Source organism: Equus asinus, chromosome 2 (assembly GCF_041296235.1).
Source record: "Equus asinus isolate D_3611 breed Donkey chromosome 2, EquAss-T2T_v2, whole genome shotgun sequence".
Taxonomy (NCBI): Eukaryota; Metazoa; Chordata; class Mammalia; order Perissodactyla; family Equidae; genus Equus; species Equus asinus.
Window position 1 is genome coordinate 44,915,691 of NC_091791.1, and position 27,350 is coordinate 44,943,040.

The 27,350-nt window shown below is 34.8% G+C and overlaps 1 protein-coding gene across 5 annotated transcripts in view; it reads right to left on the reverse strand.

Annotated features, from left to right (window-relative positions):
• The window catches only part of PCDH15 (protocadherin related 15), a 1,592,394-nt gene that overhangs the window by 85,631 nt on the left and 1,479,413 nt on the right, over nucleotides 1–27,350 (reverse strand). For all 5 annotated transcript variants that reach the window (XM_070487986.1, XM_070487962.1, XM_070487971.1 and 2 more), the window contains 2 exons: nucleotides 24,597–24,706; nucleotides 22,487–22,627 (listed from right to left, as the gene is read on the reverse strand). In XM_070487986.1, coding sequence (XP_070344087.1) covers nucleotides 22,487–22,627; nucleotides 24,597–24,706 — 251 coding nt within the window. The remainder of the gene's footprint in view (nucleotides 1–22,486; nucleotides 22,628–24,596; nucleotides 24,707–27,350) is intronic.

Consider the following 27,350-nt stretch of genomic DNA (forward strand, 5'->3'; position numbering starts at 1 on the left):
CTGAAATTACTTTAGTTGAATGTTTATTATGTGACTCCTCAATTAGAATATGAAGCACTTGACAGCCTGTTCTATATCATGTTTTTATTGAATAAGTAAACAAAAAAATACATTAACTGATTCATAAATCTTAATATTTAGCTTTTGCTGTTGATGATGTCAACCTAGTCATCCCTCTTAAGATAATACATTTTATGAGTTTGCAGTTCACTGTGTGAAACAGAAGTCCTTTTATTTGCCCTGCATTTACCCATATCCACTTAAGAAATGTCCTCAGTTGTCAGTCATCCGATTTGGTCAGAAAATAAAAGAATATCTTAAAAATACAGTAGCTAAAGCAGAAAATGAAGGGCAGGGGGACAAGAAGAATGAACCTGGAGGGCATTAGGCTAAGTGAAATAATTCAGACAAAGAAACACAAATACTGTACGATTTCACTTACATGTGGAATATAAAAAATTAGAACTTGTAGAAACAGAGAGTAGAATGGTGGTTGCTAGGGGCTGGGAGCATGGAAAATGAGGAGATGTTGGTCAGAGACACAAACTTTCAGTTATAAGATGAATTAAGTCTTTGAGGATCTAACATACACCATGATGACTAGAGTTAAAAATACTGTGTTGTATACTTGAAATCTGTTAAGAGAGTAAATCTTAAATGTTCTCACCACACACACACACAAACGGTAACATGTGAGTTGAGGGATGTGATAACTTGATTGTGGTAATCATTTTACAATATATATATGTATTTTCAAATCACCATATTGCATACCTTAAATAGATGCAATTTTATTTGTCAATTATACCTGAATAAAGTTGGGGAAAAAATTGCAATGTGTCTAATCAAAGAATGTAAAATAAATGTTGGCCGGTCAAAACCAAAACAACATGTACTCATATAGCCTAATCACTAGAATAGTATTTACTTCGATGTTTTGATTCATTAACACACAACATGCGTGACACTGTAGATTTTCCTGGCTCACCCACTTTCCCTGTGTGAAAGGGCTAAGGACTGTATTGTGATCTTTCACCAAATTTGAGTTTTGATTATTTCAAAGGCAAAAACTTGGAGGAAAATCTGATTTAAATTCTCTAAGAGAATCTACTTATTATCTCCTTAAGTATTCGAAGAATCTTTGGGTCTTTTTAGGTCCATAGCATATTCTTTATTTAAGGTAGTTATAAAGTTCATAACAACAACAACAAAAAGATGCAGGGCAAGAGAGGGGGCAAGCAGTGTTGACAAAATGGATAAGAGAACATTGCAAAAGAAAGGACACAAGTGCCTGATGTTCTGGTATCATCCTACAGTCTTCCTTCTGTTTGGGTAAGACAATATAAGCTTTCGAAGGAGATCCACAGGAGATGAAGGAAATTACAAGGTGGACTGTGTTTTTATTACTGTTACACAGTCTTTATGGTCTAAAGCACTAAACGGATTTTTTGAATTGTATCATTATGATGGTAAATGGTTTATATATTCTCCAATGAGTCTTGCAGAGGACTTTCAAGATGCTTGGAACATCAGACTTACATTTGTTACTTTGCTGATGCCAAGAGATTAAAGTTAGTTCTTCACTAAAACACACAGACACACCCACAAATATCTTTTTATGCTGTTTTTCCTTTAATACTATTTTTGCATATGCTCTACTGGCAAATTAATTCTTTTGAAGCCCTGTGACTTCCTCACAGTAAGTGTTTAACAATATTAAATTAGACTGAAATTGCTACCACATCCTCACCTGGTGCCCACTTAAATAAAAATGAATCCCTCTATTTTATCCCCATAAATTAAATAAGATAACGTATTTTAAGCCCTTAAAAATCACAGAGCCAAACAACTACATGTCGTTAAGCAGACCTCTCTTAAAGATAACAGATTTTTTTAAAGTTTAATATTAGGAAAATATTGATTCTGAAACCATTTCATAATTCTATGGACTATTTGGAATTACCTTGAAGATTCTTGGTATTTCTACTATTGTTAATTTATTCTCTGTTCCTTTGCCCTAGTTTACATATCTGATAAATGACTAGTTGTATAAAGCAATGTTTAGAATAGAAGGATCATCTAAATAAACACTTAATCTGATCTTACTAAGGGGTATAGACAGTTATTCACTAAGAAAAAAAAGTAGGATTTGAAAGAAAAGAAAAAATATGCTAGAAATATGTTATAGTGTGTTTATTAGATAGAATTAGCAGAAATATATTTACATGATGTTTTGAAAAATGAATTACTAATTATGTTAGAACGGGAAAAGTCCTTTCTTCCTATTTCTCAGCTTTTCACTCTGCAGGAATTGTATTTAGTTATATTTATACACACTATCTATTTTCAGTAGCTAGGAAGCCCAGAGAGATCCAATTTTTTGAGGTTCATTTTAATAGTTTCCTAATTTTGCTTTGACATTGACTTAATTAGCTTTTGCATGATTTTAATTGCTTGCATCTAAAACATACATTTTGTGTATATGTTTGCTGAAGGTTAATAACTAAATTAAGGATATAACTGCATGCAACTATTGGCTTCAAAAACTGACACTCAGATTAGCATAATATATACTTGATTTTCACGCCTAAGTCTTTTAGTGAAGAAAATGATGACATTGGCAATTTTATTACTATAGCGATGAGATAACCATAAGAATAATATTCTAAATATTAATTACTGCTTGGCTTTGTGTCCATATTAACATATTTTTCCATTGGGAAAATTTAATGAACTGAGTTTCTCTGTAGATGGTAACCATCAAAATAAAAGCTAAGACCACAATATGTTTCTTTTCATTGGTATTGCTGGCATTTTGTGCCATTCTTGTGAGACCAAACCGATGTTTCTAGAGGCTTTTGCAACAGGATGATTATTACTTTTTTTTTTTTAAAGATTTTATTTTTTTCCTTTTTCTCCCCAAAGCCCCCCAGTACATACTTGTATATTCTTCATTGTGGGTGCTTCTAGTTGTGGCATGTGGGATGCCGCCTCAGTGTGGTTTGATGAGCAGTGCCATGTCCGCGCCCAGGATTCGAACCAACGAAACACTGGGCCGCCTGCAGCGGAGCGCGCGAACTTAACCACTTGGCCACGGGGCCAGCCCCCCATATTACTTTTAACTCAGTCTGTTTCCATCCAGAATAAACAGACACTATTTTAATTCATTTGTATCTATTAGACACCAACTCTCTACACAAAGCAGCTTAACACAGGATCCACTGGGACCAAGCAAACTGCTGTAGCTATAAACTGGGGAATAAAATATTTACGCACAAGTTGTGGAAGCAGAGGCTGGGTCAAATACCAGTAATATTCCGTGTACACTGTGTTACCTTTCATAGGGTACTTACATTTTCTGAGCTAAAGTTTCTCATCAATAACATGGTAGTAAACATAAATAATTAACTAGAACGAGCAGATACGTGTAAAATCTTAAATGCTAAATGGTGGTTTCACTATTTCAAACATGACTCAGAGCTTCTTGACTCTCAAGGTGGGAGGGAGAAAGCATTAGCAACATTATTATTATTATTATTATTTATTATTATCATTATCAGAAGGAGGGATAACAGCAATGCCATGAAATTAAAAAAAATCTTAGCACGGAATTATTTCAAAAAATTGTTTCATATGGGATATTATATAGGAAATATCAAATAGTGTAGTAGAAAATACAGTTTTTTACTGCAAATAGAAGAATTTAAATAGTAATGAAATACTATTGGCAAACATAGTAAACGTGCCTCATTAAATAGCCATACTTTTGTTTAAATAACAAGACTATGAATTAACAGAAAATTCATTTTAAAAAGTCAACAGTCTTTGAGAAAAACAGACAGTGTACAATATTTAATGTAAAAATATTCTGCTGACACTACAAGCCTAAAAGAAGCATTTTATCCTAAAATGCAGAGCCATAGCTGTGAAAAAATAGTTTGAATAGACATTAAATGAACTCTGTATTTTTTGACATATACTTAAAAGCTAAAGTATATTTTTAAGCCCAAAGCTCTTTTATTTAAATAGAAGTAATGATTGATAAATTTGGTAACATATATAATAAATGAGCAAAAAAATCAAGCCAACAAACCAAAAGATTGTGTCTTGGAAATGTAAGTCACCAAGAACTTGAAAAGGTGCATTGACTGTAGTGACTAATGTCACATAGGCAGTTGTATTTTCATACATGCCCCTAAACATAAACACACACGTGTGCAATCAGAAAGAAATGTTTTGGGGCCGGCCCGGTGGTGCAGTACTTAAATTTGCACGTTCCGCTTCTGCGGCCCGACGTTCGCCAGTTCAGATCTCGGGTGAGGACATGGCATTGCATGGCAAGCCGTGCTGTGGTAGGCATCCCACATGTAAAGTGGAGGAAGATGGGCATGGGTGTTAGCTCAGGGCCAGTCTTCCTCAGCAAAAAGAAGAGGATTGGCAGCAGATGTTAGCTCAGGGCTAATCTTCCTCAAAAAAACAAAAAAAAAAAGAGAAAAGAAAGAAATGTGCTTTTTTTTCCTCGAGATTATAAAGGAGTTGCATCTGAAAAGGTATAGAAGAATTTATCAAGAAGACTTTAATAAGCCTGCTATGGTTTACCCTCTTTTAATGCAAGGGAGGGAGGGGCATTACTCCTTTTTTGAATAGCTTCTCTGCATTGGTTCCTGTACTAGCTGCTTTGTTTACAATATCTCTTTAAAACCTTTTAAATAATCCATGAAATAGATATTGTCACTTCTAGTTCTCAGATAAAGAAACGAGACTTAATGAGATTAAGTCAACTAGTATAAGGCTTTATATCCTGACATGGCTAAAATTCATACCCAGGTCTCTCACCATAACGCAAATAACATCTGTAATAAAAACATGGTTACTCTCCATTAGGGACTAGAGATCATTTTCTCCCAGTTTCTAGATTACAAACAAACAAATAGTAGAAACCAAATAAAAGATTTCTGAATGAAAAGATGTCTATTTCAAAGAACAGACTATTACAGTACTCCTTCTATATTTGGTTATAAGACTAATGGCTAATGTTTGGAAGGATTTATAAATGCCTATGGAATTGCTGAAGGAGGAGAAAAACAGCACTTTAAAAAATACGATAAAACATTTAATAGCAATGCAAATGAAAGCCTTTGCTCTTTAATGCCAAGATAACATGGGCATCAGGTAAGTTTCCAATTGCTTCTCTAAGTTACTGGCTTAAAAGGATACAAATGTATTATCTTATGGTTCTGTAGGTCAGACTGGGTCTCACTGGGCTAAAATTAAGAGGTAGGCAAGCCTGCATCATTTTCTGGAGGCTTTAGGAGTATATCTGTTTTCTTGTCTTTTCCAGCTTCTAGAAGTGGTCTGCCTGCATTTTTTGGCTCATGGTCCCCTTCCATCTTCAAAGCTAGCAATGGACAATCAAGTCTTTCTCATGCTGCATCCCTCTGACACTGACAATCCTGCCTTCTTTGACTTAAAAGGATGCTTATAGTAACATTGAGCCTGTCCAGATAATCCAGGATAATTGATCCATCTGAAATTCTTAATTTAATTACATCTGGGAAGTACCTTTTTCCATGTAAAGTAACATTCATGAACTCCAGAGAATAAGACATGGACATCTCTTGGGGGAAAGAGCATTATTCTGCCTACAAAAGCCATATTAGCACTTTTGTTAAAAAATGTAAAAATCAGAGAAGACACTATATTTATGAAATGGAAAAGTTTTAGGGTGCTTTCAGTCAACCACATTTAGGTCCTAATATAACTTTGAAAAGGTAAAATAGGATTTTCTTGTCTGCCCACTATCCCTTCCTCCCTTATTTTGGACTAAGAACTCCATCTTTTCCCCCTTGGGTTACTCTACCTCCATATTCCCTGTGCTCTTAGTGGAACTGTCAACCACAGTGCTCTGCACTCCACCAGTGGCCAAGGGTCCATGTCTCAACCCGGGGTGATCAGATTCTCTCTCTCAGACACTTGACCCTTGAGCTGATTGCTGGTTGCTTGAAGGTGCATGACCTCAGCTGTGTTGACGGCACTGCCCCCAAAAAGCACTGTTTTGAGTTTCTGATCAAGATTGCTGAAGTTTCTCTCTTTGTTTATCCTTCCTTAGATCCTATTCAGCTTTTTCTTTGATTGTACAAACCACCAAGAATTCTGCTGGTAAGCTCTTTTTAGTATAAGTCAAGCAGAGGTGGTTCCTGTTGCTTCCAACTAAATAATCATTTCAAGTGCGGTTGGGAAGGACCGATTTAGTCCACATCAGATAATGGGGACCATATCTCCCTACCTACCTTGAGTTTGGATTTGCCCTCTCAAGGTATCAAAAGACATTATAAAATGCCAAGTTTTCATTTACTGTTGCAAAACTTAAGTATTATATTTTAGCATATTTTCCCCTTTGTCATCATGAATGATTACATTATTTTGACTTGTTTTTGGGGAGAAATGTCTGTATTTTTGTATATATATTATCTGGTTGCCAATCAAGATAGGGGTACTCAAATCTAAAGATTCCAAAGGACGGTATGACTGCTTTTATAACATGTCACAACCTACAACCATTGGTTACACAAAGAACTTAGAGAGAAACACATAGGATCATATATACACTAATTCAGAGTAGATGAAGCACTTTTAGTATGGCATCGCTATATTTTTAAGCGTCACTCAAACGTATCACAGCTAGTAATAATAATAATAATAAAATAATAGTAATAATTATTATAGTTTTATTTATTGGATGTTTCCAATGCTCTAAGTACTTTACAGACATCATTTTGATTAACATTCTCCAAAACCCCAAACCTTATAGCAATACTTACCTTGATATCATGATGAAGATTCTAGAGCTCAGAGAGGTTAGCAAAGATCAAGGATATGTATGGAACCCAGGCCTATCTGATACCAAAGTCAAGGACCTTAAACAATTTATTGTGTTAAATTTTTAGGTATCTGCCGTTTCTCTGCTATTCTATTAAGGTAATTTTGAATCTGAGCTGTGTCACTAGTAAATCATCTGAGGTATAACATTTTTCTTAATAAATATTCTTTACAAAACTTCCCTTTACCTCTTGTTCTTTGATCTCATAGATATCTTACCATTTATGGAATATCATCTAATAGGAATCTTTCACCAGTGAAATTGAGCTGCTGGACTGTTTAAAGGATCTAACTGTCTTGTGCATTTTAATAAGACATAAACATAGCAATCTCTATCAAGGAATCTTGATGGCAAGCATATGCTATAAATAACTGGTAACAGACTTTCAAAGTTGAAAGTGACAGCATTTAAAATAATGATTTCCTTTACATTATTCGTCTGTAATTATTTTTAAAATATTACAGAGGGGACTAATTAGGTACAATATAGCAAGAAGGAGAAAAACAGGAACACGATTGATTAATTGAACTTATAATAGTTCCTGGGGATAAAAAATGGATTCACTTCAGAAGAAGAATTGGCTACTAGACTTCAGTTTTGAATAATGATTAGAAAGAATGACAAGCTAAATTTATGTTTCTTATCTCTAAAACATAAAATGCTCAGTTTCTGCTTTTGAATTAATATACTATGTAAATTAAGCTGAAATGAATGCCTCATAAAAATATAAAAATTAATAAAATCGGGGAATGTTGGAGAATACACTACTTTTAATTTTGTGTTTATTATGTAGATAAAACCAAGAAATCCTTTACCTACTACAACCTCCCTGTTTTCTTCCACATACAAGTCTTCTCTATTTATTTGACATTAACTGTAGTTAATGTGTGGCCCTACTGTCATTCAACTTATTTTCTTTAGCCGTACATTTTCCTGAAAGTCTGTAACGTTTGATGTTTTCCCCATCCTCTGTCTTTCTTGAAACCCCTCCTCTCCTTTGGCACCAGGCCATCATTACACAAATTTTCTTCCTCTTTCCAATGGCTGTTCCTTTCTCTCACTCACTAAATGAAGGGCTTCCCTCAAACTCAACCTTTTGCTCTTCTCTCCTGCCAGTATCTCAGACGGACAAGGCCCGATGGTCCTGCAGGATCATTAATTCTTTTGGTTCGGCAGATTAACAAGTAACCAGGACTTTGGATCTGGGTTAGCTCAATGGATCCAAACCACCTCTCTCTGATACAAGCTGCTTAGCTTCATCATCTCCTCTGCTTTAGGACATATTTCCTAAACTGTGAAGCTCTCATTGTTACAGTCATTGAAGTTTTCCTTAGCCTCATCTCCAAATTTCCTTTAAATATGTAGAGTAGCACCATTTTGAGTCCCTCACTTTTACCTCCTATTATGGTGTATTCAGGAATGTGCAAATTAATTTCTTCTCTCTGTGGTTTTTGGAAGCTTGAGAGATGTTCTTTTTCTTTGACTCCTTTCTGCTTCATTTATCCAATTAAATCTTTTTTTACATTTATACCATGTGATGTTATTGACCCTTTGCGTAACAATCCCTTGGCTTAAATAATCATTCTATATGACTTCTGCCAAAATCTATATGCCCAGTCTTGAACAGCCTTCAAAAGTTCAGTTCCTTATTTCCAGTTACTTTCTCAATTTAATCCATGTTACCCAAGATCAAAAGTATAGAATTATCCTTGATTTATTTCTTTCTCTTCATGGCCAGTCATGAAGTCTTATCAACTTTTCTTTTGCTCATGTCCTACATTTTCCCCATCTCGCTGGCTGTGATGGTTAATTTTACGTGTCAACTTGACTAAACTAAGGGAAGTCCAGATAGCTGGCAAAACACTATTTCTGAGTGTGTCTGTGTGAGTGCTTTGGTATTTGAATCAGTAGACTGAGTAAAGAAGATCACCCTCACCAATGTGCTTGGTTATCATCCAATTTGTTGAAGGCTTGGATAGTACAAAAAGGCGAAGGAAAGGCAAATTGACTCCCTGCTAGAGCTGGGTCATCCATTTTCTTCTGCCCTCAGATCCTAGTGCTCCTGGTTGTTGGGCCTTCAGACTCAGACTGGGACTCACACCATGACCGTTGGCTTTCCTGGTTCTCAAGCATTTGGATTTGGACTGGAACCACACAGCCAACTTTCCTAGGCCTCCCTCCTACAGACAGCTGATCATGGGACTTCTCAGTCTCCATAAGAAATCTTTCTTCTATATATCTCTCCATAGACTCTATCAGTTCTGTTTCTCCAGAGAACCCTAAGATACTGGCCCAATACAAGTTTAGGTCTACACTACTCTTTTAACATTCATTCTGTCTCTCTCCAAGTTACCCTGCATGCTGAGCTAACCTTTGTCATGTTATTTCTCTGCCTAAAAATAATCCACAAGCACTTTATCTCTGTATCCGTATTTTAAATAGCTCTGAAAAAACACAAAACAAAAACACACAGGGAGCATCCTAAGCATTCAGATTTTCATTTTCTATTTCCAGATATCTGAATTCAGTAGGTTTGGGAAAAAAAGAATACAGAAAACATTTTTTGAAAAGCATCTCAAGTGACTATCATCAGGTAGTTCAAAGATCATATTTCGAGAAATACTGCTTTGTGATGTTTCTTTTACTTATCTGCTTCCAATTTCTTTTCTTCATTAATTCTTCATTACCACTATGCTACTCATTGTCCTCTGAAGTCCCCTTGTAAATTCCTTTCTCCAGGCTTTTCCTTCTAATTTTCTCCCTCAATCCTTTCTCCTTCCTTCTTCCACCTCCCCTAATCAGAATGCATTAACCTAAACAAAACCAGTTATCGCTTCAACTGAAGTTTTCATTTCCCATCTCAGTGAAGAAACTATTTAGTCCATTGCAGCCATTGTTCTCGTTAAACTCAAACCATGCGTGTCTATGTTTCTCTTACATCAATTAGTCATGTACTTCTTTGGTGTTACTACTTATTTTTATACTTAAGCTTCATAGTTTCTCCACTAGAATATAAACTCCTTGAGGATAATGAGCTAATTTTGTAGATACTTATCCCCTTATAGCACTGAGAAAAATGCTTATGCCTATCAAGTACTCAATACATTTGCCAAATGTACAGTTTATCATGATCCCTGTAGCATGAATATAATGTTTCAGGAGCCATGTGACAGGAAATAGAATCATGTTACTGTGTTTCAAAAATAAAATGAGCATAGTTGTTGCAAGTAAAATAATAACTGAAAAAGTATTAGTCTGTTTGAAAGTTTATATGATGTATGTATATGTTTGTATATATATATACTTACATTCACATATATACACACACACACAACCACATATATAATAATTGCTTGGTTTTCTTTGTTCTTACATATTTCTCCATGTATCCATTAGTACAACTTAGGATATTATTCTTAAAAATAAGATATATATCTTCCCTGCATAATTAAATATGAAATACAGTCCGAGTGTTCACGTGTCTTACATAAATTATCTTGACCCTGCATAATCATAATTAGGAATACCAGCATTAGTCAAAGAGTAATAACAATTACAAGAGGACTCACAAAGCCTTCACCAATACATGCAATCAAAGATAATAAGAGAGATCTGATCTCACGGTCAGAACAGCACAATCCCAGCATCCCACACTGCCCGTATATTTACCACTTTTATCTTGGAATGCACTAGATTCTGTTACTTGCCCATATATCTAGCATTTTATTATCACTTCACTTGTTAACTCATAAAATGTCTGTAAATGTGATGCAATTCACAGTCACTGAGAATTATAAAATTACGATTCTATTAATTAATCCAGGTCAGAATTACATACATTTTGGCCAAAGTCAATCATAACAAGAGCTAACAGTAAGTATAACATGGTTTTTTAATATAAATAATAAATGTCCAAAAGTGAAAGTTGGGTAGAACGACAGATCACACAAGAGCATTGCTTTGAGGGCACATTAGACCATGGCATCAAACAGAATTTACTAGGCAAATTCTCTATTGTATGGCAAAAAAGCAATCACTATTTTTCACTGAAATAGTTTTTCTCCACCCCCAGGCTGTTATCTATACTATCCTCTCCTTCAGGAGCCATCTCAAATTTTATCTTCTCTGAGGTCACCCACACAGTACATGTGTTCCTGTGATGGGAACTGGATCAATACAAAATTGCATATCACAACTTTGCCTTTGACAACTCACAGACAAGATGCGTTTGTTCCCCATAAGACAGGGACAATGGATGATTAAGGAAAGCGTAAAAAGAGGAGAGCCTTGTATTAGGAGTTTATCTGGAAAACAATGAAGAAAGACATTTTTAGGCAGAAGGAATAGTGTGAGCAAAAAGAGCAAGAGGTAATTATTCCTTGAGATTAAGTGAAAATAACTCAATCAATATGGAAATTGAGAAACGCAGTGACCTAGAAAATTCTAAGCAGGATTGAGAACCCCACTGAAGCTGAGACAAAGAAAACTTCTGAAGATTCATCCTATTTAAGTTCCTTCTATGTGGTACTTTTTCCCATATTTCTTTCTATTATTTAAACATAATGCTGAAATTTATTTTCGTCCAATTAATGGGAAACATTTTTTTTTAACCAAGAAGTTCAGCTGCTTGTTTAAGGCTGGTCAAAATAGAATATATCACTAAGAGAAATGAATGTTCATCTTCCATTTGTTATAAGAGGTAACAATAAAGAAAGTTAATCTAACGGCTATACTGAATCTTCAGTGAAATATTAAAAAGACTAGTGCTGCCTAACTTTACAGTGAAGACCTGACTTTGATTATATAACAACAGACTGGAGATGGCCAATGAATGCACTCATAAATGATATTAAGAATTAATGTATTTAGGGGCCGGCCCCACGACTGAGTGGTTAGGTTCTCACGCTCTGCTTTGGCGGCCCAGGGTTTTCCCAGTTTGGATCCTGGGTGAGGACATGGCACCACTTGTCAAGCCATGCTGAGATGGCACCCCACATGCCACAACTAGAAGGACCACAACTACAAAAGTATACAACTATGTACTGGGGGGCTTTGGGGAAATGAAGGAAAAATAAAATCTTTTTAAAAAAAGAATTAATGTATTTAGCAGAAAATTCTGATAATTTACCTTCATATTTTTAAAGGTTACAGTGAATTTTATGCGTAAGTTATCCAGATAGCAGCTTCATTTTCCTTTTCTGGGAAAGTTGATATCTATAATGTATGTGATTTAACAAATTTCACTTCTGTGCATAGTTTCATGTGCTTAGTTTGCCTCTATTGAAATGGGAGTTTTCTGAAGCAAAGGGCATAGGTTATCTATTGCATAGCTCTGGGGCTTCATTATTAATGAAATGATTGCTGCCCTCAAAAACAAATTATAAGGTGGCAAAAACATTCGTGAATCACTACATGATCTCTATTTTGAATCCCAATTTAAATGCAGACTAAAAAAGCTAAGAAAAAATAAATCATTAACTCTGTTAATTAAACAGAAATTCCCAAGAATGAAAAAAATTATCTCTTTTGGCTTTAGGCCCCAGGACTTAGCCTTAGTTGTAAGTTAAGGGGAACCACTTTATTCTTTCTTAGACTTAGATATTTTCATTTTGATTGCACATGAAAGCAATATAAAGTATTTTCCTCATGAAATATGATTTTTTCCTTCATATTACATATGAAGAAATATATAGTATAATCTATACTCTAATTTTAAAAGTTCATCACACATCATTGTCGTCAGTTCAACACATCAATTTTGGGGTCAATGAAAGAACATTGCCTCAATGTACTTGGTTTCAGAAATATACTAATAAAATTCTTAAGCCATTTAAAAATTACATTTCCAAGCAAAGATATTTTTCACAATTGAATTGTTTTCTTGAACAGATAAATTATTTCATTGAAAATGTAATTATTTCAACTATGTATTTATATAAGATGCCTAGAATGTTTGGAACAAATGAACCATAAAGAACATTAAGGTATTGGTTTTCATAAAGAAGTCTCCAAGTTTGAAAGTAATAGAGTATGATAGAGTTTCTAAAACTGTGGCCATGTATTTATCATGCAAATATAAGGCCTTGAACGTACGCGTGATTGTAGGACTGAAAATGTAACGTGTGACATGCGCGCTGTTGTTACCTAGGTTCTAGGAGGAGTGCCTTTGTAAGTCAGTTAATCATGAGTAAAAGGAGTCATTAGTATTATTTGTCACAGACCTTCTGTTTGGACCTAGAAAAGCCAAGAAAATGAAATGTATTATAAGCTTGTACCCTAAAGCAAAACCATAAGATGAAATCAATAGTGTTTGAGTTGTTTTCTCACCAGTTTAAGGTTTATCTTAATTGCCCTGTCATTTATTCCTCACAGAAAGGCTAATTATTAAATGAAAACACAATGATATATTTGTAGAATCCTATGGTTTTTTCTTTCACATTTAAAGATAATTATAATTTTACCATAAAAAAATTGCACTTCGATTGTGAAATTCCATAAATTAAACTGAGCTATAAAGATATATATTATTGCTTTTGTTCTCCATAAAAATAAAAGAAAGTCGATGACTCTGTGGAAGTTTTCCTTGACACAGGCTCCTTGAAGCCTCTTTGGGACCAATAACATTTTATCCTGAACACAGGAGAGACTGAGTTGGTCTGGGGTGATAGAGATCATAGGAACAAAAGAAGACTCATAATTTTGAAATAACATATTAGAAACATTAATGCATTCACATTGTCTTTCATTCATAAAATGAAGATAATTATTTGATTAAAAATAATGATCAATATGGGAGCCACGGAAGAAAATATGGACACCTGCCAGAATGGGACCAGCAGAAGAGAAATAAAAACTAGAAATCTGGAGAACCAGAGAGTTTGTGATGAAGGAAAACTGAGAAATCAACATTACTTTCCAGCTGTATTGGAGGGTGAAAAATCTTCCAAAGCTTTTCAGAGTCCTTACAATATCAAGTTCTGTGAGGGAGCTCCTGGGTGCATTCCCATGATTAAAAACAGTTTACCAGCTCTGTCTGTCATAATGACTACCTAAATTACAGCAATGAAAAGGCTGCAAGTCTGCTATGGTATAGGGAGTATTGGTGGTACATAAGCTTCATATTTGTATACTGTTATTCTGATATTCAAATCCCTTCACTATCTGGCCTTAACTTTCCGGATTCACTCATTCATTGGGCAAATCTTTATTGAGTATATTTATGTGCTAAGCATTTTAGGCTTTTGGGATGTGTCAATAAACATAACAGACAAAATCTCCTGCCCTCATGCAGCTTAAATTCATTACAAATGTTTCTACTACATTCTGCTCTCCAGCCATGCTGAAACAGTATGCTTAATATGGACACATGGAATATAATTATAAAAGTCTGGTTTTTCTTTTCTACTATCCCTTTCATCCTAGTGATTTGAGATGGTCTTTTTTCTTGCTGTTGAATGAAAGCTCAAGAAATCCAATCATTTCTTTAAAAAAACCAAGCGATTCTAGTTAATAGAAAGTAATAGATCGTAATAAGTTTTAAAATAAAAGACTCTCTAATTCAATGCATTAAGCAATATTTCAAATTTCATTTAAAGGTAAAACTCTTTCTCCCTTCCCAGCTAAGATATGCTCCTGGAAAGTCTCCTGCCTTTGGAGAAGAGGTTGAAAGAGACTTCTTTTTTCTTTATTAATCACCTCCTCACCCCTTTACTAGCAGCTGATTTTTTAACATTCAGTCTGCCATCATCTGGTGTTGGAGATTGAGGAGGAAAGATTGGTAAGGTTGGCAGCAAAATTCCAACTTAAATATTACTATTGTGGAATGGTTAAATGCTCTTTGGGGTAGACCTGTGTTTAGAGCAGACATTGTCAATGGGGCACGTTCAGCGCTGGTGTGCTCTCCTGCAGTAACTTGATTTTGGAAGTGCATTTAAATTAATCCCATTTGTCACCTTAGTAGAAATTCAGCAGTCCATCTCCAGCTTTTGTTTTTTGCTTTTCATCACTCCTGCAGGTGACCCTACTGAACAGGATTATGAAAACTATCATTCACATGTGTCCCAAATCCGGACCTTGGGTAACATTCAGTGGCTCTTTGCCTGCATAATTCCGAGCACGGGCTTACCTCAATGTAGCTGTAACTCCCCTCTGCTCCAACCATCAAAATAGCTTGTCAGCTCTATAGTTTTCCCTCTAGATTTATATAACAGGTCTCAGACACAAATTCACTAAGCTTCCTGAAACATAGGGACACAGTGGTCTCACTCCAGTTGCCAACATTAAACTTGACATGGAAGGGTATATATTCCCACAACACCCCTTTTCTGGGTATGAGTGTGTTGTGGAAGAGAATGCAAGCACAACTTTACAACGTTTTTTTCCCAAAAGAATACTTCACACAAAATCGTTTCTAAATCTCTATTCACTGGATATTTTTTATGCTCTTTGGGAACAAGGGTTTTTTAGAGCAGTTAACTATTGTGCTGTTTTCTTTTGTTTTTTAAAAATATCTTTGATAATCTGTCTCTACTTCTTGCACATCTCTTTGCAATCTTAGGTCTATTGTATCTTGGTAACTTTGTCAAAACTTCCAATTTAATACTTATTTTTTCATCCTTTCTAATATATGCTTACTATGTTTGGAATTGCCCTTTCAAACTGTTTCTACTCATTCTTCAGGATACAGCTCAAGTGCCAACTCATTTGAAAAGTTTTCTCTAGTCACTCATATATTAGTTTTCACTCTTCTGTGCTATACTGCACTGTGTACCAACACCAGCCAGCTCTGTAGGTGCTAGACCAATAGTCAGTGATGTGCTAAGCCTAGAATTTGTTGAAAAGAAAAAAACAAAACAAGGGATATATCATGTTTGTGACTTATTGGGATATTTTTTATTTTCACTAGTTTTATTTTAGCAGTAGGCTAATGAACCAGTAGACGAAAATTACTTTATCTTTCTCTTTATGTTTCTTTTTCAATTATTGGGAAAATTTGTTCTTCAAAAATGCTTTCCGTTAATTTGGATTATGTTATTCACCATTCATTCCTTCATTCATATGATTTATATTTATTATATAACCCACTACTTCCAAGTATGATTAAGGAAGTTTAAAAGACAAAAGCTAGTAGTTAAGAAAGGGGGAAAAATGTATCTAGAGGCCCTGAATGAAAAATCTAAAGCACTTGAGTGAACACTGAATCCTAAACTTGTTAACAGCCAACACAGTATGAAAACCCAGGAGGGCTACATAGCTCCCGTTCTCTCAAATTCATCTATGGTGACAAAATTTCACTGATTCAACAAGCATTTCAAATATCCTTGCTTTAAAATACGTATTTAGGGATTTGAGGAAGATGATTAAGGTTACAATGCAATGTTTGAATCTTCCAGAATCTCCCCTCATTACAAAGATTTGGATATCCAAATATTGGGAGACAGTATACCATGGGCCCCTTGCACTCCTACACATCTTGCTGAGGGTGCCAGAGTTGCAGTGCCCTGATCACATTTTTCACCAGGGACACAGGACTGTTTACGCAGCTGGCAGTTCTGACAAGTGAGATAATGTCTTGCAGGAATGCATCACGGAGTCCAGCAAATTCCCTGATCTCTCTTCTGACAGAGACTTGCTATAAAAGTGGCAGAATCTCTAAGCTCAGAGTTCCTCTCCTGTGGTACGCTCCACTCATGTGCAGGTTTTACCTGGTCCAACATTTTGCCTATGAGGTTTAGAGCTTAGGGAGCCGCATGGCTATGCTGATTGCTATGCTGATCCTTCTGCTAACACTTTTGTTGTGAATAATAAGGTCCTTCTTCTCTGACTCAGTACTTTTTCTGTCTTTTATCAACATCCATGGAACTTTGGCAGGGCTAAATTATTAACCTGTGATAGTTATTTCTGTGGGAGTTCTCCTGCTTTTCTTCCTCACTATCAAATTTATTTAAGTAGGATAATATCCTAGGATCAAACCAAAAGCTACAGATAACATCTACAACTAAATAAAGCAACAAGCTAACATCCAAATCAGAGAATATGAGTAGTTGTGGAAAACAAACGACAGAAACAAGATCTCTGCGTTATCAGCAAGTGTGATGATAATTGCTTTTGAGGAAGTTCAGGGAAGACTAAAAGTTTCTATTGGTCCTGAAAGCTAGTGAGCCTCAAAGTTGTCAACATGAACTAAATGGAGAAGTAACTAAGCTAATTGAAAGAAGTAGCAGGACAAAACTCCACACTAAGGAGAAAACACTGAGAACAGACTAGAAATGGAGCAAGACAGGCAAAATAGGGGCAAAGGAAAGAAAATTTCTCCAATTAAAGTTGGAGTGCAGAAAAAAGCAGGCAGATCTCTAAAAGTAGAAGGGTAAACTCTTTAACACAATGAAAAGAACTGAAACAGATAGTCTAGAGCTATGAATTAGAAAAGCTATCCTAGCCCACCTTCCTTTTTGAAAAGTATGGAAAAACTAATTTCACTTAAATATGAAAGACAGAAAAAGATCATGCTCAAAGCCACAAGGTAAAAAGAGATTAGCAAACAAAATAATGGCCCTAAAAAAATGAAGGCATTTGTTTTAAAAAGGTGAAAACTACAGCTTAGTATTTTGAAACAAACTAAAATAATTTATGAAAAAAAAGAGAAGCTATGGAAGAAAAACACATATCAGAATTAGAAAAATCCATAAATGAAAATTTAAAAAAATCTGAACCCTTCTTGCGGGACATTTGGTCCCATCCAAAACATCATAAGACATTTGGCCCACAAGACTTTTGTTCCATTAGACATTTGGTCCACACCAAAACATCCTTGACATTTGGTCCTGTCCAAAATGTCCATTAGCATATTTAGTCCCTGCCAAACAGTTTTGGACAGGATCCAATATCAAGGACCTTTTGGCATGGACAAAATGTTTCCATGGATGTTTCGGACAAAACCAAATATCAATGACCTTTTGGCATGGACCAAATATCTAGTGGACATTTTGGACAGGACCAAATGGCCCTGCAGATGTCAAAGACCTTTTGGAGTGGACCCCATGTCTCCGTGGAAGTTTTGGACAGGGCTAAATGTGACCAGATATCAAGGACCTTTGGTGTGAATCAAATGTCTTATGGACCAAATGGTTTATAGACATTTTGGACAGGACTAAATGTCAAGGACCTTTTGTAGTGGACCAACTGTGCTATGGATGTTTTGAAAAGGACCAAATGTCTGTAATCATCTAAATGAAGAAAGATATTAAAAGAGGTTAGAGAGAATGTGATACAGAAAATACAAGAAAAAGATTTATTACTCATATGATAGGAGTTTCCTATGACAAAGAAAAAATTAATAAAACAGAAAAAATAATAAAATCTAGAATTCAAAAAAACTTTCCTAAAATAAGACTTGAATGAGGGGCCAATCCTGTGGCCGAGTGGTTAAGTTCCCGTACTCCCTAGGGTTTCACCCGTTTGGATCCTGCGGGTATGGCACCACTCATCAGGCCATGCTGAGGTGTCGTCCCACATAGCATAACCAGAGGCACTCACAACTAGAATACACAACTATGTACTGGGGGGCTTTGGGGAGAAGAAGAAGAAGAAAAAAAAGAAGATTGGCAATAGTTGTTAGCTCAGGTGCCAATCTTTAAGAAAAAAAAAAAACTTGAATGGATATGCCACATATATGCAGAAAATGACCCAGAATAGCCAACACAGAGATGTGTAATGTATGTTTTATAATATATAATACATATATTATAAAACTATTGGACTTTAAAGAAAAAGAGTAAATTCTTTGGAAATTCAAAATAAGAGCAACACCCACTGGAACAGAAAACCGATTTGTCATTACGCTTTTTGACAGTAATCCTTCATGGAAGAAGAAAATTGAGCAAAATGTTTCAGTCAAAGAAAGAAAATATGAGTCAAGGCTTTTATATCTAGCCAAATTTATCTTCAATTATAAGGGCCTCAGAGAAACTTTACTTAATGCACAAGAACATAGGAAATGATGTTTCTCTGAGTCTGCTCTGAGGACTCTGCTAGAAGACAAGCTACACATAATTAAATAACTGATTACCTTGCTGGTATTAACAGGGATAAAGCAATATTACTTCCAATCAGATGTGTGGGAAAAGGAAGCAGATGAAGCAGAAGCAACGCTCACAGTAGGAAACATACAAACAATAGCCAAAAAAAGGAGGCTAGGTGTATTATGTAAAGTAAAAGTAGGCCTTACAACAAGCGTCAGCAATCTACAGCCCCTCAGTCAAGTCCAGCCCTTGGCCTGTTTTAGTAAGAAAAATTTTATTGGAGCACAGCCACATCCATTTGTTTACCTGTTGGAATATAACCCACACTTTTGTTTACATATCCTCTCTCCTTCCTTTTCAAGTACTATAGTAGAGTTTCAATAGAAACCCAGTGGCCCAGAAGACCATCTCAGTAGTCACATTTTGAGTATGATAGAGAATCAACTTATTTTAAAAACAAGTGAATAAAAGAACATTTTTTTTTCCTGCCTTTCCTATAGGAGCAGGACCTCAGGGTAACCAAATATCTGATACAGGGAAGTCTCTCTTTACAGAAATATTTTGGCTAACAAATATACGAGAAAGGAAAGGAAGGAACTAACAGATAGGAAATGGCCATCCGAGGCTGCATCTCTCACAAAAGGAAGAGCCTCAAAGGGACTTGTGCCCCCTTCAAGAGGCAGTGAATATCAACTGCGATTTGTTTTTTCTTAAAAAACCTGGATCTATTCAAGACTCCGGGTCTAATTCCCAATTTATAGGAACTAAAGGGGATGGGGAAAAACACGCAATGACCCACTGAAGATACAGTCATTGAAATCCAGTCTTCAGAAACTTCGGTCTTGAACAAATAATATTAAGGTGAATAAAAATGAGTGACAGCGGTAAAGCTTATAGATTAAAAGAGACTTAAAAGACTCACCAACCACTTGCAATGTATGAACTTTATTTGGATTTTGATGTGAACAAATTTTTAACACAAATATTGGTTGGATATTTGTTGATATTGAGGAATTTCTGTTAATTTGGGGGAAGTAATAATTGCATTGTGATTAAGTTTTAAGGGTCCTTATATTTAAGAGATACATACTGAAAAATTTACATATGAAATGTTATGTCTCTGTCCTGATTCAGATTAATGGAATGAGGAAGTAATTGGGAGTACAGATGAAAGATTTCCCAGGACTTGATAATACTGATTTTGGGTAGTTGATATGTGGAGGTTCATTATAACAGCCTGTGTAATTTTATTTGTGCTGGAAATGTTCCATACAAAAATTCTAAAATGTTTTAAATACTGCTGGTGTCAAATTTTGGAAATGAGTTTTAAAATTTTTCTATTTTCATTATTAATTTACATTTAAATATTAAATCCAGTTGCAGTATAGCTGTAAAACTTACTTTGAAAGTTGGCTTCATTAATAAATTCTTGGTAAAGAAACCACAATAAAATACTTCTTTAATGAATTAAATTTATTCTCTGTACTCCTTTATTCATATGATGTGTGGTAGAGCTAAAACCATTGGGCCACTAATTCTGAAAAAGGGACGAACCTTTAAGCAATTAATTCACCTCAGTTTACATAACGGTCTTATTATTTGCATGTATAATGAACTAGGGATTGATTACAACCCATTAACAGTCATTAATACGTGAAACTGTGTTAGAAATACATGGGTTTGTATTTCACACACAAGAGGCAAAAGGTAGTTGTGAAATGATAGTAACAATATTCAAAGAATCAGGCATTAAACAAACTAACATTCAGCTTCTAGACATCACCCATTTCTGAGAGGATAATTCGTGAATTTCCTATTTGGTCACCTCTACATACATAACGGGGCACATATAAGTATACACGTGTCCATTAGCTAAACTTTTATTAGCCTTAGATTTACATATAAGCAACAGTCAATGGGAGTTAGTTATATTATATTTACATACGAGAACTCAATATATCTCTATTCCTAGAAATCAGAGCTATTTCTTGAAAAGTGCCAAGTTCTACAACCTACATATTTAGCAAAATTTCCTTCTTAAATCTAACTCTTCCTTTGTTTCAAAGAAAGATGACAAATTTTCAATTAACTTTCACATTTATTTTTATTTGCAAAAAGTAGTTTACATTATGTAATTTGGACCTTCTCTAGCCTTCTGACTCCTGGTCTAGTCAATTAGATTTACAATTCGGAGCATCCTCTATATTTTATAAAAATATAATTGCCTGCAGTTTAAAGATTTCACAGACTCAAAGAACTGGTCTGCTATTTTTAAACAATTCAATTATGCAAGTGATGCATAATCATTGAAGACAACTTAATTCCTTTAATGCCAAAGATACACTGTATATAATCTGATTTTTTCAAATGATTTGGTTGTACCTGTACAAGCAACTGTGCACTCCTCGACACTAGACCTTGAGATTTGAAGTAAATGAAAAGGAGTGGTTTATTTTTACGATCATTAATTGCTGAACTGATAAAGAATATTCTATAATGCATCTTCCATCTTTTCTTCCCATCTTGCTCTCCTTTCTCTCATACTGCCTGGGCTCTATCGTTCTGGCATGAACATGTGTACCTTGCTCTCGCTCTCACACTTTCTTCTGTTTTGCTATCCCCCTTCTAAGATGCTGACTGATGGAGTGCTGAGATAGGCTGTCCAGGGATGGTCCCAGAGTAAAAGACGAATGTTTCAGATCCCGCTTCCCACTTCTCAGTCTATCTGCACCTCTATTCTACTAATGGTTACAATTAAATCTAATTTTCCTGAGTCTTCCAGATTCTAAAAAGTTGATGTGATTACAAAAAAAGTGATGGATTGCTTAAAGTGCAAAGGAGTATTACTACAATAGATGGGAAAGAATAGCATTTACCCCATTATTGATAACATCTCTCAGAATCTGTGCTGGCCCCCTTTACAAATTGGCTTTTATTTGCTTCCCTGTGTGGGTAAACTATATCACACTGAAATGTTGGAAAAAGATTTTGGAGTCAAGATGTGAGCTTAAATCTCCAACTTTTCATTTACTGACAGTGTCATTTTTAAAAAATCACTTCATTTTTTCTTATCACGTCTTTGTAAAATAAAGATAAAAATTCCCATCACCCAGAAATGGCTGTGAATTAAATATAATGCAACATATAGATTACGACAAGTGTTAGTCACTCATTTTGAGATGTTTTCCTCTGCTTTAAGAAAATACATAGGTACCAGAAGCCACATAATTCAGGGAATGTCTAGCGATCATGCACCCATTAACAATACACAGTCCAGAGAGTTAGCCGGAACCTCTCTGTGGAATTAAGAATGAGATTTATTATCTAACACACACAGGTGACAGTATTCTACAATATTGTATACAAAGTTTGGAAATAGTGTGCTACTGTCATGACATTTCAGAGATATGAAATCACTCCCTGATTGCCATATATCAGATATTAAAAAGAATGGGCAAACATCTCTGAGTATTAATAATCTTCCTACCTTTTACACTGACAACTTTATTTTGACATATGTATTTCATTAGAAAATGAGCAGAAACATCATAAAATTCTTTTAAAACCTTTACGTAAGATAACCTACTTTTCGAAGGAACTCGGAGATTAGCGAGGACCACTTCCAGGGAATCAGCTTGGACTCGAAGTACATAGCTTGTCCTTGTTTCATAATCCAGAGGGGCGTTTACATAGATGACTCCAGTGATGTTATTAATTCCAAACATATCTAGAATTAAAATACAATTCCTTGGTCATTTTCTTCCCACTATAGGGAAAAATCTCTTTAAAAAGCACTGTGATTTGAAAAACATCTATTTGTAATAAGAGTAATGCATAAAAGTTACAAAAAGCTGGCTTTTGGAAACTATGTTCCAGCTCTTTGGCAACTATGTTCCAGAAATTATCAATATCAGCGTTTCCTTAAGTGCATGCCTTGAAGCTCCAGTTTTTTTGAGATACTCCCAGAAATCAATGTTTCTTTGGTCAACAACATTTGGGAAGCAATACATGCTATATCCCTCACTACAGATTCAGATGGTCCTCTTTCATACCAAAGGCTTTCAGAAATTCTGTTTTGAAGAAACCCATTTAATTTAGTTTAACCAAGTATTTTAAGATCTTAATGGATTATTACACTTTTTATTTAATGTATCTTATTATTTTGTAGATTTGGTGTTCTGCTAAGAACATTTCAGAGAAAAACAGATAATTTAATATGTTGGTTATCTAGAAAATATAATTTAATATTCTAAATATCTTAAAATATTTTGTCCTGTCTATTTTTTAAAATAAGTTTGCTGATATATATTCGAATGAAGAGCAAGGGACATTGGTAAACTTCATAATATCCTACCTCTTGCACACTCTTTATCTTTTCCTCTCTTTACTTTTCTCCATAGCATGTATTACTACCTAAATACTACATATTTACCAGTTGAATAATTTTTATTGTCTATCTCCTCTTATTGGAGGATTAAGTTCTATGAAGGCAAGGATCTGTGTTATTCACTGCTCTATGCCTAGTGGCTGGAAGAGTACATAATACATAATAGATGCTCAATAAATATTTCTTGTCTGAATTAATAAATATCTGTTGAAATATTTAATAAATGAATGAGTGCAAAAATAGTCATTGTCGGGGAGAGAGGGTAATAAGTGGAGCCACTTTGCTATCTCCAAGGAAAAACAACAGACAGGATCACAGAAATAAAGTAGCAGAACAGACTGAGAAATCACAGCTTCAGTCAGATTTCGGAAGTCCAAGGAGAAAGGAAGTTTTGTAATATTTAGGGAGGAGGCACAGCAGCACAGAAGAAAAAAAGAAGAAAGCAGTAAAAAAAAGTACAATGTTGAGAACTTGCTTTGGGGGCAGTAATTTCTAGTAATGGTTAGTTATCGAAATACTTGAAAAAGGCCTTCATAATTTCCTTGCAAACTTCTTAACAGCATTAATATTCATTCACTTATTAAATATGTAATATTCATTTATTTATCAAATATATATTAACTATTTTCGGACTGCCTACAATATGCCAGACCATCCAGCTTATCAAAAGGGAAAGACAGAGGACAAGTAACCTGTGGATAATGGGAGAAACAAAGAATGTGCGAGAAAGATTGAGCTATGGACTTACTCCCAGAGACTAGCAAACCGTTCTATTCTCAGGGGAAAATGATCGGTAGACAAATCTCATATTATTTATTTACTTACAACTGTTAATTGTATGTCTAATTTAACTGTTTGAGAAATCATATTATACGACATACGTGGCTTTTATCACAGATGTGTCTCTTTGGGCACTCATCATTTATGATTCTAATATTTCTTCAGGATTAGCTCAGGTATGACACGGAATAAGGGTCATGGATGGTACAGGGAAGGGACTAGTATAATTATGACCAAAAGCTAAAAAAGTATGATGCACTAATTTTGAAGAAATGTCATTAAAATCTCCCTAAATGAATAGGAAGAGAAGCTTTCCAGAATTGGATATCTAGTATTTCCTAAGGGGAAAGAAATCACTTTTGTTAATATAATTGGATATTTAATCAGATTTGGCACCTAGTTAACAATTACATTTCAGTTAGACAGGTTATTATTAGAGGAATAGAGTAAACAATAATTCAATATGAAATTCATTCCAAATCTCAGTTTAGTGGTTTATGGTGAAAACACAGACTAAACAGCTGCTTACCTTCTTCATTTCCTGAAACAATGGAGTACACAATGCTCTGATTGATGGCCGCCGCGGAAATGACACCAACCATAGTCCCTCTGGTGGCAAGTTCACTCACTGGAGGAGGTCTGAAGGTTTAGAGAAAATGATTAATTTTTTATTTTCCATATTTTGCCATGACAGACTTTTGAATTTAATAACAGGGTGAGTTAGTTTATGTGTGTACATCTTTATTTGAATAATACTATTTCTGAAGTTTTTAAGGAAGTACCAACCTTCAGACTCCAGCTCTAACAAATTATGTTCAAAATCATGCAAATGCTCTCTTAAGAATGTCTTGTCACCTGCCTTGTTTTTCATTTAAGATGGAACACACTGCTATTTTATTATGTTCCAAATGTCATACAAAATTTTCCTCACTTGTCTCTAAAGCATCTTCTGGACTGAAAGCAGTAAATGGATACAATTTTCTACTTCAACTTGCTAATGTTAAATGTTGGTTGTGTTGTTGATGTATGTACGTAAAAATGTACTTTTTTATTGTTGATGAGGTACATAAAAATATGTTCTTGATGATGTGCATAAAAAATGTTTACCATATTTAAGCAAATTGCTTCCAAATGTCTTTTTCTAGTCTTTATTCTTGCTCTATTGTAAAGTTCTAACTGTACTAAAAGTATTTGAATGAATGGCACCACAAAATTCACATTTCTTTTGAATTCATTTATTTTGCTTAACTGTAGCCACATTATGTCCCCAGTACTATGATATTCACTTAATTTCAAAAATATATTTTCAACAACACTTTATCTCATTCTCAAAATCTCAATTTTAGTGTACAATATTCGTCACTGTAGCTAGGCCATTATAACTTTATCTTCATAAATTAATGCAAAAAATCTCACTTTTATAATTCACTGATGTTTATATCATATAAGGTTTAAAAAATATCTCTGAGCCTTTTCATAGTCTAGTCAATCTATCTAACCCAACTGATTTCTACAAGATTTGCCTCTTTTCTCAAACTGATAATATAAATCTTATTGTCATTTCTTTCACATGGTCTTTTTCTTTCAATACTTACTCTTTTAATATTATCTCTCATTTTTTTCTTCATCCTCTCAGTTCTTCTAAACTAGATTACATTGTGGAATTATATTGTGCCTTCACTGAAGTCTTTTATAACAAATCCTGAGCTACAAATATAGTCTGAAAACTTAATTACATACAACCCTTCATAAACGTCTTGTCCAAATTGCTATGTTCTTTGCCACTGTAGTCCATATACTTAAATGACTAAGTTACCTAAATGTAAAGTAATGTATCTTACAGATGCTCCAGCACCTAATGGTGGTCCATATATTCATTGCATGGTCAATAACTATTTCCTGATAAAGAATAAGAACTAATGTATAGAATTTTTAATGAAAATTATAAAGTATGTATGTACTTTACTCCCCTGCATCTTTTCTGCTTTCTCTTGTTAACAGCATCCAGATATTGCTTTAGATAACCACCCCTCCTCCATTCTCAGTCTAAGTGGTGAGTAGAGCTGGCCCAATCCCCAGGGTATTTGGAAAGGCATATTACCTATCACTGGCCAATGAGGACAATTTATCTTTTCTCAGTGTTCACGTGTGGTACATGTTTCCTACATAGCCAATGAAAATATTGCCCAGGAATTTTACTGTAACTATTAGAAAAAAAGATGTTTTTTTTTTTTTTTGGCTAGAATTTTAATGTTTGTACCTTATGAGAAGGTTCTTGTTGTTAATGACACCAACATAAATGAAATGACTAAGGTTGAAAATAGATCCCCTACACTTTGACTAATATTCTAGATGCTGCTATACGTGAAGCTGGTAGGCTCATCATTTCACTTACTGAAAAAACAAATTCTCTTCTTTTTCTCCTTTATCTGGGATTTCTATCACTTCCAATCAAAAGAGTCCCAACTAATTTAAAAAAATGTAGATTAGAAAATGATACAATTGTCTATGTAGTCGCTTCTTAAGTAAGGTGTCTGAGATAACACAATTACATTTTATAAACATTTATTTAGTCATTGTCATAGTATTAGTTCAGTGAAATAAAGATGCCTTGAACTGAACTGGTAAGCTTGAACTGAAAATAACAGTAGTCAACCACAAAAAGAAAAACACTTACAGAAGTGACACTAAGCTTGATTTTAATGGACTATTTTTTATTATGAATAGATACATTTCTGTGCTATATATTAGATTATAAATTGGCATTAAGACAATTTGCTATTTGTCACATTGCTTAATGGCTCTCCATGGTGATTGTGAAATAAAAAACCTGGAAACAGTTAATATCAGAAAGCTATGGAAATACAATAGTCTCTAAAATCCTCAATGATCTCTCCCTTCTGGTATTCTTACCCTGTGTATTCCTCTCCTCTTGCAAGTGGGCTAAATAATGACTTGTTTCTAACCAATAGGATTCAGCAAAGTAGGTGGAATGTCACCTTGGTGATTACGTTACTTAAGATTATAACTTGTAACTTTCTTCTTTCTCGTAGACTCTAAGCATCTCCCTTGCTGGATTTAATGAAGTGGACATATGGAATTGTCCACGTGGCAAGATACTGGAGGTGATATCTGACCAACAGCAAGGAACTGAGGCCCTCAGTCCAACATCCCACAAGTAACTGAATCCTACCAACAACCACATGAGCTTGGAAGTGGACCCTTCTCTAGTCAAGCCCCAGATAAGACTCTAGCCCTAGCTAACAACTTGATTCAAACCTGG